Source organism: Drosophila sulfurigaster, chromosome 2R, assembly GCF_023558435.1.
Source record: "Drosophila sulfurigaster albostrigata strain 15112-1811.04 chromosome 2R, ASM2355843v2, whole genome shotgun sequence".
NCBI classification, from domain to species: Eukaryota; Metazoa; Arthropoda; class Insecta; order Diptera; family Drosophilidae; genus Drosophila; species Drosophila sulfurigaster.
This window is the reverse complement of record NC_084882.1, coordinates 14,931,098-14,942,938: the sequence shown is the minus strand read 5'-3', so window position 1 is coordinate 14,942,938 and position 11,841 is coordinate 14,931,098. Positions and strand designations below refer to the sequence as shown.

Sequence of the window (11,841 nt, the reverse complement as noted above, 5' to 3'; positions counted from 1 at the left end):
GAGTTCGATTAAATTAATTTGATATTCTTAAGCTTTTTAATGAAAAATTCTTGATTGCAAGAAAATATAGTGTTGAATTTCCGTTTTCCAAAAATATTATTTTGCTTATATATCAATATGTCCAGTGTGTTCGATTGTGAGATACTCTGTACTCATTTTCAATAAAACCATACTCTAAAAATATACCACAAATATACTAAAATATACCTAAGTCAATATATGGTAAATCCATATTTATATACCATAGAGTATACCAAATTTTTAGCCAAAGCAACTGAGAGTAACTCTTTCTTAAATAATATCCAAAATACTGTTATTATTGTATGTACCTAAAATCACGATAGTAGCTTCAAAATTAATATTTCCTATTTTATTCCCACCGAAATAATTTCCATTTCAGCATTTAGCACAAAGTTTGAATTGTTTAATTGCATGCGCAGTCGCATCTTAAGTATCATCGTTAATTAATGTATTAAATTAATTTATACACTTTAAAATAATTAATTTACAAACGAAAGGAACACAAAGTAGCTGACACTTTAACGTCATTCAATATCAACTGCAACTTCATTGAGTATTACTGCTTTTCCTCCCTCTCCCGATCTCTCTCACGCTCCCGCTGACGCTCTCGCTCCTTCTCGAGCAGATAGATTTGCTGCTGTTGCATGAAATGTTGCTGCTGTTGTTGATGTTGCTGCTGCAAGTGATGCTGATGCTGCTGCAGCAATTGATGTTGCTGCTGCGGTGTCAGCGCAGTGGCCTCTGTCTGCTGCTGCAGCAATTGCTGCTGATGATGGGCGAGTTGCTGCTGGAACTGCTCTCGCAGACGCTGATGCTCCTCGGCATCCATTTCACTGCCATAGTCATCCATATCGATCACCTCATCCTCGTCATCCTCCTCGATGTCATCCTCGTCCTCCACATCCGTCGAGCTGTGCTGAGAGCCATGCTCATGCTTGGCATCGTCGTCACCATCGCCGCTGCCACCGCCGCCACCACCGCCGGAGGAGCTGCCCTTGTTGCTCTTGGCATCGCTGCTGTCGCCGCCCTCTTGTTGCATGCGCTTGTGCTTGGTGCGACGGTTCTGGAACCAGACTTTGACCTGTGGATGGAGGGGATGAGAAATACACAAAGCACATAAACTTGAGTTGAGTTCATTTAAGTACAACCCTTTTTCTTTTTGGGGGGCGCAGCAACAAAGCGAGCAAGTCGTAAATAAATTTAACGAGTCTTTTAATTCTATTTGCCTGCCTCCCAGCTATGCACAGCGATCCGATCCACACCCACCCCTCGTCATTGTGCTAATAACTTGGTAACTCCCGGCACTTGTCGGGCTAACGACCAGCTGACATGCAATCACTTAACCGCCCTGCCCCCGGGGGTTGCTCTTGCTTGGCCAATTGGCCAAGGAATTTATTGAATTTGATGCGCATTAAGCGCGGCCATCGAAAGGGTTGCCACAAAGGGAGACATGGGGATGATGGGAGTCTTTCTCTCTCTTTCGGTGTGCTTACCTGCGTCTCTGTTAGGCTGAGTCCTTGGGCCAGCTGCTTGCGCTCCGCACCCACCACATAATGATTGCCCTCAAAGGCGTGCTCCAGCTTGAGCAATTGCGTCGGCGAGAAGGCGGTGCGAACGCGCTTCGGTTTGCGAAACGGTTGCAGCAGGAAGTCTGAAAGGGTTGCAAATGGGGCACAAAATACAAATATGTTACATCAGCGAAAGTATTTAGCGTGTGCACACTATGAATTTATATATTTATTATTCTATTCCCAATTGTTATTTGGTCACTTCAGGCAGGTTCAACTTTTGGGTTGGGGGATATTCAATTTGTTGCACGTTTTGTTTTATTGTCAATTCGTTTGTAAGTGTCAAGAATACTTATACAATATATTCGCATAGTATCTAGGGTGGTTTATATGATAAGTGTCAAGAATACTTGACTTGCAGCTACTTAATACCCAATTATAATAAAATATAGTGGTGGGTTATAATGTATTCGGATATATTACTGAGCGAGGGCTTAGAGCTTTTTTCACCACGAATTGTTTTTCTGGCTTTGCAACTTAGTAGAGGGTTATTAACATTTTTTAATTAACATAACTGATTACACAAGAAATAATTCCACTTGTATTTTAATAATTACATTGCCAATTTATTCTTCTTTAACGGTCTACTTTATTTAGAAAGTGTTGTTATATTTTAATGTTTAGCTTGTGGGGAATATTGAGAACTCTATTGTTGTTATGAATTTAAAGAAATTTGAATCAATAAAAAAAGACAGAAATGCAATAAAATAATTGGAATAAATAAAAATACATTTTTATTATGTACGATGTAATTTATTTTTTAAAAATAGTGCGGCATTATTCTTAAAATATACCAAAATTGTATACCACAAAATATTAAAATATACCAGATTTTCAGACAAAGCAAATAACACCTTTAGTAAGTGGTAGCAACCGAAATTTCCAAGGATCGTAAATACTGTAGTTATTATTGAATGTACCAAAATTCGATTTGTTATTAGATTTTTGTCGATTAGCTAGAGTGGAAGTGGGCGTGGCAATTATTTGAAACAAACTTGATCTGTTTGCAAACATCACAAGTGCTATCTTATAGTCTCTAAGATTTAGGTATACGGACGGACGGACATATGAACAGACTGACATGGCTATATCGTCTCGGCTGTTGATACTGATCAAGAATATATATCTTAAAGGGTTGAAGATGCCTTCTTCTGTTACATACATTTCCTGCCGGCATAAAGTTATAATACTCTACTACCCTATGAGTTTAGGGTAGAAAAACGTTTAAAATTTACTGCAGAATTATTTATTTTCGAATTCAAAATTTAATGAGAGAAATTAGTAGGGAAAGTTGGAGTATCATATTAACTACCAAACGATTTATTCATATCAATTACAGTTCCAACAGCACTATTTATGCGACCAATTCACATTTCCATTGGTTGTCAACCACCGATGAGTTTGCTCGAAATCATGCTGATGATTTTCCAGGCATGACGAAGCCAGTTTCGTATCGTTTTCTTGCTTTCTGGTTTAACACTGTTGTCATTAAGTGTTGAAAATTATTCAAATATGGCCGACTGTTCGCAATGGCCGTCTCAGCGTGACGGACACATTTATGTATTTTTTTCTGTTTTTGGCGCTATAATTTGGTAATTACTTGTTCACCCAATCACCCAACCACATGGCTGCGGCTTTCACTTCGCACTCACAAAAATGGTGGTGGCTGTTGTCGACTGCTGTGGTGAGTGGCGGTGACGGTGGCGGTGGAGCTGTTGCCAATTAGGCGACATGGACCTCAATTTGCAGCTTATGATTTCCGCGAATGCGAGGCGCTGAAAGATGCCGCACATTCTCGCCGGGCTGGGCCCCAGAAACTCATTACAAAACAATAAACAAATTTCCAGACATGGAGCAACAGCAGCAACAGAGAAAACAAAGGCCAATGGATCGTGCCGCTTCAGTCGGCGCTGTGTCTGCTGCCATGTCGCGCGGCATCGCTGATAAGCGAAACAATTGCGCAGAAGCCGCTGCAGCAGAGCCTGGCTCTGGCGGTGGATCTCAGGTCCTCTCTTTCTCTGCGAACGCCAAGTTGAACACTTTAGCGCGCCTAAATGTCGACAAAAGCCGCCAACGACGCCGCCTTCGATGGATTCGCTTGCTGCGCTGCTGCATGCAGGCTGTGGCCCATTGTTCTACCTCGGCCCGTGGGGCACAACGTGATATTTTGACGTTTATCACGATTTCTGGAATGGTGAGCAGTTGCAGAGCAACTTCGTGGAGTTAGCAAATTTTCAATTGAGCCACAATTTGAATATTGATATGGTTATGGATATGAATATGCAGCAGCTCCACACGAGCTACCGTCTTAAGATGCGGCTGTGATTTTACGAAAAGGGGAGAGAATCAAGTAAGCGAAGCTATGCCATAATTATTATGATTAAATACTATTTATTAATGCTGCTTGCTTCCACCTGCTGCTGGGCACATTAAAAAATTAATATTTATATAAAGAATTGAAAGGATAAAAGAGAGAATATTTGGCTCGGGGCACAGACCAGAAGCTAAGCCAACAAATAAACAGGATAAAGGCAGTTGCAGCTACTGAAATGTATACCAACTTTGTGTATTTCTATCTTGTTAGCAAAATAACAACAACAGCAACGACAACAGGATGGACAAACAACAAACGACAAAAGAACGCTGAACGTAGCTGGCGAACTTGTCAATTTGACACTTCATGAATGCAGCGACTGAGCTGTGCTGTGTGTATCTTTGTATCTGACAGATGCTGCCTCGCTGCTGCTCTTTTTCTTTTTTTTTGCTATGAACTTGACAAACAATTGCTACGCAGCAGCAGCAGCAGCAGTGGCAGCAGCCGTGATCCACTTTTTTGTACGCTGGCTGCAAACAACCGATTGCTTGACATTTGTTACATTTGACAGCTAACAACGCCGGCTACAAGATGCAACTGCCACAGTCAGTGGCACTGCCACTGCAACTGCCACTAACTGCGACTGCGAGTGCCTATGTGCGGCTTATAATTGATAGTGCGCTCGCGCAGCTCACAATGGCCACTTAATTATTTTTTCATAGACTGTCCGCAGTCAGCGTTTCTCTCAATGAACTCGCGCTCGCTCGTTGAGTTGCTCGTTTTTTGCTTTCTCGTGTTTTTTTTTTCATATATGGGGCATGGCACAAAGAAACCGCCGTGCGAAAATACGCGCAATTGACAATTAATTGATGTGTCCGCTTCTGCTGTTTCTTGTTGTTGTTGTTGCTGCTGCTGCTCACACCCTTGTCAGCTGTCATTTATTTCTATATTGTTTCTTTTTGTAGTTTCGTATGATTGAAGTGCTGCTGCCTCAGTTTGCCATTTTCAGCTCCCTTCGATCTCTGATCGATCGTTGCGTTTTTTTGCCTAACTTATTATTTATCACTTATGTACAATTGTTTTCCTTTTTTATGTTGTTTGTGTGTTTGTTATTTCTTTTTTTTTTGATGGGCTGCAGCTTAAGTTTTATGCTTCCATGATTTTTTCCATTAATTTATTAGCAATCGCTGCAGGAATTGCAATTACCCCGCAGGACATTGACTTCGATTTGAGTGACGAAATCAAATATTCTGTCAGTTTGGGTTACGTTGTGCTCTTTATTATATTTTCGGGATAAAGCGAATTCGTTGTCACTTTGCGATGAATAAAAGATTTGATGATCATTTTGATATTTCAACCATAGGATTCTTTACTAACTATATTTTCTTGTTAAAGAGGAACTTAACAGCACAGACTTTCTATTTTTGTTATTTCATGTTTATATAGAAGACGTAAAAGATTTAATAACTAAAGTTAAGAAACGGAAAGTATCATAAAAAATTTAAAAATTGAATTACGTAGTTATTTATAGTTCTTAATAATGCATAGTTGGATTGATGTTTACAGCTTTCACCTGATGTTTAATTTGGGTTTGTTTGGTTCGTTTTTACGGCCGCTTTCTAAGACTCGTCAACACAAATAAATGATGTATTAAATCACTTATATACTTGTAAGTATTTTTTCTTTGTTAAAAATAATTTAAGATAGGTTTTTAAAAGAAAATTGTAAACTATATATAAAACTAACACTTTACGGCGATTCATTAAAATAAAATATGAATAAGCAAATAAACCAACTAATTTATTGAACTTTTCAACGATATTGAAATAAATTTGTTTTTAATTGCATACGTAAAACAATCTTTTTGTTATTATATTATATTACAATAAGGCAACTGTTCAGCTTAATATTGGGTTTTCAATGAAATTCCTCAATTTAAACTGGAATGAGCTAAACCGAACCGGTTCTGATCTCCAGCTTTCCATGTGAAAAGGAGCAGCAACAGTTTGGGAGTCGAACATTTGGAACCAGTTCACCTGCTGGAACGACTCCAATTGAGCTGTCATCATCATTATCATTATGATCATTAACGTCCTACGCCTTACACCCTTCCACAACAATGATGAGCACGAGTTACAACACGAGTGAACGAGAAGCACTTACAATTAATGAAATCGTTATGCGAAACATTGACATTTCCATTTTCAGGTTCATAAATCAAGCGAAAATTACACCACTCAACTAACTATACGTAACAACAACAACAAAGAATAACAACAAGGTACTCGTATTATAATGGAACATCATACAACATAATTAAGGCGTAACAAAGTCCGTTGAAAGCAGGTGAAAGGCGTGTGAGTGTGCCGAAAAAAAAACCCAAAATACAACCGAAAATGTTAAAAAACAAAAACGAAAAAAATACAATTCTGGAAGTCGTGTACTTAACATGTGAGAAATGGCGTTGCATGAAAATTCAAATTGTAATTATGAGTGTAGAGCGAAAAAAGAACAGAGCGACCACAAAAAAAAAATGTAGCATAAAAAGGTTAAATAATAATAAATGACAATGTTTTAAGGCGCACATGCGGCTGTCGGGATCATTCTGCTGCTGCTGGATGGGAAAAACACGACAGTGTCAGAAATGGGAGCGGGAACAGGAATAGGAACGAGAACGGGAATGGGAACGGGGATTGGAAAGAGGAATATAAATGAAACTTGTGTGTGTTGGGTTTATACTCTGTTCAGCTTTGTTTGCTTGGATGCCCCAAAACCTCAATTAAAAACGCATTAACATTTCACTCGTTGCACTTTTTAGCCATGTCTGTGTGAGTGTGTGCGTGAGTATCAGTGTGTGTGTGTGATACACATTCACCGTAGGGGCTTTGCTCAGCGAGTGGCGCCGTCGCTTTCAAGCGCCATTAATTGGTAATTTTGAGTCTATTCAGAGACACACACACACACACACACACACACCCATCACACACACACACACACAGTTGGCTGGGCATTTAGGTACGCTGCTTGACCTAACGATGTGTGTAATGTTGTTTAAACAATTTAATTAAAATGTAATTTGTTTGAAAATACTTATCAAAATGGGTTCGGTTTTGGGTTTGGTTCACTCTCTCTCTCTCTTTTCTCTGCCTTTTTCTCTGCTCCCCTTCTCAATGTTCTCCATCTACTCGAAATGGTCACGACAGTGATGATGATGATGATGATGTGCCTGATAGACGTCTAATTAACTTGTAATAAATGCTTGCAATTTGCTTATTTAACTTTAATTATAAGGTGCAGCAACAACAGCCACAATAACCACAACATACAGTCGCCATAAAGTGAGTAACTGCGCCATTTGGACCTCTATACCTCTATTTACTTGTAATAGATCGTGCCAACTTTTTTAGTCTCCAGCAATTGCTGCATATTTATTTCCTTAATACGTATACGCCCAATTAAATATGTAGACTTTATGGCTGGCTTGGCTGAACAAATCACAGCGAAACAACCCCTGTTGTTGTGCATTATATCGTTATGGAATTCTATATAGAGTAGGTCGTAAAAATTATTAAATATTTTAATATTTTGTATCACAGAACTTGCCCACTTAATTTATAGTATCTGGTATACTATTATTGTACGAATAAAAACTGGTAATAAAATATTATTGAGTGAATACAAAGTTTTTTAAAATGATTTCTTTGCTTAATCGACAGCAATTATTCTTAATTTGAAGATTTCGTTTGATCGTAATCTCGATTAGACTATTCACACTTATTTTGTTTATATTTGTCAGATATTCAAAAATTTTAATTTTAAATAATATGGTTTTTTGTTCTTTTTTTTATCTAAACGGAAATTATATTAATCTCAAGAACCGGTTGGGATATCAAGTGAGGACAATGGCCGCTTTAGATGGTGTTAAGTTTCGGAAGACGCACAGAAATACATAATTAAGCATTTCTGAAAGGGGTTTGGGGTTTGGAACTGGTTTGCAGATTTCATTATGAGACTTAATTACATTGTGTATGGCATAATAATCGAACCACTTTACTTTTGCGGATCAACAGCATTATTAATAATCATGAGAAACGCAAAACTCAGAATGTGTAAAGCGATTATAATAATGGATCGACGGAATCACTTTAAATTCCATTTGGAACTAGTTCATTAAGACTTTAATTGAACTGATTTTGTTTTGAGGATTAAAAAAAACGAAAATCGAAATGTGTTTAAAAGTTATAACCATTTTAAATACCATACTAGTTCATTAGGAAAATTCAAAATTTGTGTAAAGATTATAAAATATCAGAAGAACTAGTTCATAACGAATACTCACTGCCTGGAAAACGAGGAAAGATGCGTCCGTGACGACTGAGCAGCCAAGGATACAGCGGATAACTATCACGTATGAGATGAGGAGCCGCCACAAATGGATGATGACCATGGGGCGGAGGATGTCCCGGATGTGGACCACCTGGAAAAATACCCAATGGATGACCAGGTGGTAAATGTGGCGGTGGTGGGCCATGATGTGGCCCCGTTGGCACGGACGGAAGCTGAGGATGCTGTTGCTGTTGTTGCTGTTGCTGCTGATGATGATGATGATGCGCCAAGGCGGCGGCCATTTGGAACTGTGCGGCGAGGAATGGCGAAGGAGGCGCCGCAGCTGTGGGACGAACTGGTGAAGGATTCGTGGGCGATGCGCTGTCCGAGGAGCGTGGCGCAGCGCCGAGTAAAGCTAAATTCTGTGGCGCTGGCAATGGCAGTGGACGTATTAGTCCAGGCAGCACAATGGGCGCCGTGGTTGCCACTGCAGCAGCTGTTGCTGGCGTTGGCGATGGAGAGCGACTGTTTGGCGGCGGCGGAGAACGCGAACGATCATCGAGGGAGGCGCGTCGCCGGCAATAAATGAAGCCGCGTGGTGTGCGCCTTTCGATGGGCGGCGATGTGGCTGCCACCCCGGGACTTTCCACGCGTGGCGGCGATGCAATGACACTGACACGCAGCGGCGGAGGCAGCAGCAGCGGTGGTAGCTGCTTTTCTGGCGGTGCCGAAGTGGAGGAGGATTCCGCTCCCACAATGGAGTCAATGCTAAAGGCCAGCTTGGGCTTAGCGACGGCGGCGGCGGCGACGGACACGGCGGACGGTGCTGCGGACGCTGTTGTGGAGCTGACGGACACCACAAAAGGATTCGTCGGCGCCATCGGCAGCATGTTGAACGTCTGACGACCGCACGTGACCATTTGGAGAGCGTCGCTAATTGAATTGATGCCGCACAAGGGTCACACACACACACATAAACAAATACACACCGCACACTGACAATTTGAGGGGTCGGTCAGTGGTCAGCGTTGAGTTTTGCACATGAATAGAGTTGTAAGAGTTGAGTTTTTAATGCATCAACGATTTGCATCCGCCGTTGACATTGATAAACTGATGCGGGTTTTCAATAGCAATAGCGATAGCGATAACGTTGCTGTCAATGGCGCTGCTTGAGCGTAGCCGTCGCGCTTCACGGGTCAATTGACAGCAACTGCAATAGAGACAGCGACTGCGTTGACAACGTCCGTCGATTGCGGTCGTCGCGTTGATGAGCACTGTCAACGCCATTAGCATTATGCGAGCGGCTAAAGGCGGCTAAAGGCGTCTAATTGCCGGGTTGCCCCCCAACTCTCTTGCTCTCTTTCGCTCACTCTCTTGCTGTTGTCTCTCTGCCTGTTGGGGGCGTCGGCAAAATTGTCTCGATTTTGGAGTCTCGCGAAAATGCGGTGAAAAAGTCGCGTGTGGCGGCTGCCGCTAAACGAACGCGCGCGAGTGTCAGACACAAAATCAGACACAAAAGCAAACTGGCTGTCGCTTCATTTTTTTCAGCTGCCTGGCATTCCAACGGTGCTGCAGATTTGCCTTTGCACTCTGTTGTTGTCTCGCTTGCCCCCAATGCGCGTGGCGCATGCGCCAAAGCAGTGCAGATAAATATGTGAGTGAGACCTTTAAACCAGCTCCCAACTACAAGCTATATAAGCTAACGCTATGTATGGGTGAGTGATTGAGTAAGTATAGGTGTGTGTGTGTGTATAGTAGCCACTCGTCAGGCTGGTTCACATTTGGCGCTCTCTCTCGCTCTCTTTTTGGCTTCGCTCTCTCCGCGGGGCAGCGCTTGGCCATTTTTCGCACCAGTTTATGACAGCGAAACAAACAATTTGCGCTAAACAAAACAGCATCATTAAAGCGTTTGTGGTTTTAGTGCCTAACTTGCTGCCTGCCAGAGGGAGCAACGATGGGGAGAAGTCGTATTGGAAAGTGGGCAGTCAGCACCGCATTGCACAGTGGTGAAAGAGTACGCGAATGAGTGCGCAAAATGATATGCTTTGAAAGTGTACAAGCAGAAAATTAGAAAAGCGATTGTAAAAGAGAAAGTTATGAATGAAAATAATTAAACATTATAAATTTCATTAAATTAAATTATAATTATTAATTTTTATTTCTAATGTAGTCATTTTTTTAGAAAAACATTTTATTAAAATTTAATTTTATGCATAATTTATCATTTATAATATTGTTGCATTAATAATATCTCTCTCTTGTTTCTGGGTTTGTATAAATACGTTAGCAGCCACTGTACTCACCTTCCTGCCACGGCGTCAACATCATTGCTTATTTCCATAGACGCCCCGCCGTCAAAGTGTCTCCTCTCGGCCCACTGCGCACCGCACTCCTTGTTGCATCCAGAGCAGCGATGCACGAACTGCATCGTCATCGGGCATCGAATCTTCATCATGTTGGCGGGCCAAGCGTCGAACATAAAAATGGGCGGTCCCTCGTTTTCTGCACCTTCAATAAAGAGCAACTTTACACACACACAGAGAAGTATTCACATTCACGCAGACACACACACACAGACATACAGACTCCTTGGCCCTGAGAGTTGTGAAAATAAACACCTCGTTAAAGCTGCAGAGGAGGCATAAAACATGCAGCGCCAACTTCGACATCGTCATCATTGGCATTGCCATAGGTAAATATATATGAGCAGAGTCCACTTCACTCCACTCGCTCTTCTCCTGCCACTGATGCTGCTGGACGTCGAGTCGAGGCTGGCAAATAAATTGACGTGCGCTTTGTGTTGGATTTGTATGCATCTAGATAAAGTTTCCTGGCCCAGGCGGCTGCTGCTGCTGCTGTCGTCGCCGCTCTCGCTCTCTTTTCTGACCCGTTCTTGTTCCTGTTCTGGTTCCCTCGCAACTGCATTACTGCATCATGTTCTCATGTGTGTGTGTGTGTTTTTGTGGCACCTTTGGGTGCGGTAATTGTAATTGGTTTTTGTTGCTGCTTGAGACCAGCTGGATTCGTTTTTTGTTCATGTGTTGTTCTTGTTGGCGTTCGCTTGCCGAGAAGTGATGGGGTGCCTCACGTTTCGGGATAAATCATTTAATTAGTCAGACAATGAGTTTGCGCCTTCGTCTTCTTCTTAGCAACGACATTGACGACGCCATTGCTGCATTTGGTCAAAAGGTTATCGACGAGTTATCGCTGAGGTTGCCAAACTCTTTGCATTGGAATAAAAGGAGTGCCTTAGGCCCTTACGAGTGTAATTGAAATATGAGCATAGTTATTGCCCAGAGCCAGTGATTATATTTTGTTTATTGTTTGCATGTGATGCTTAGAATGCACTGCTGCCACGCCCAGCAATCCAGCATACCTGGAAAGCAAAACAACAACAAAAAACGCAACGAGCACGTCCATTTTGCAACTAATTAAAGCCACTTTGTTTTAAATTAACGACTCTATATAGACATAGCAAAAATACAATAAAAGCCAAAGCCACACAATCAAGTAAATAGCGCTATATATAAGCGATATATATTGTAGCTCTCCCATTTATTGCTGCTGCATTGCACAGGGTGCGCATATGGAATGCGTTCCACAGTCACAAGA

The 11,841-nt window shown here is 41.5% G+C and overlaps 1 protein-coding gene across 1 annotated transcript; it reads right to left on the bottom strand.

Annotated features, from left to right (window-relative positions):
• Positions 1–392: 392 nt before the first annotated feature.
• On the bottom strand, positions 393–9,966 carry LOC133837908 (homeotic protein empty spiracles). Its single transcript, XM_062268821.1, has 3 exons — positions 8,243–9,966; positions 1,515–1,672; positions 393–1,102 (listed from the first exon to the last, which is right to left on the bottom strand). The coding sequence occupies exons 1-3, from the start codon at positions 9,147–9,149 to the stop codon at positions 578–580; spliced, it is 1,590 nt and encodes a 529-aa protein (XP_062124805.1). The 5' UTR covers positions 9,150–9,966; the 3' UTR covers positions 393–577.
• Positions 9,967–11,841: the final 1,875 nt, after the last annotated feature.

Bases quoted from the DNA above. Each gene is read 5' to 3' on its own strand.
- LOC133837908 (XM_062268821.1), bottom strand. From the start codon at position 9,149: ATGGTCACGTGCGGTCGTCAGACGTTCAACATGCTGCCGATGGCGCCG. The intron at 1,673-8,242 runs GTGAGTATTCGT...CAACCCTTTCAG, and splicing joins CTTTCCTCGTTTTCCAGGCA to ACTTCCTGCTGCAACCGTTT. The intron at 1,103-1,514 runs GTAAGCACACCG...CTCCATCCACAG, and splicing joins TCAGCCTAACAGAGACGCAG to GTCAAAGTCTGGTTCCAGAA.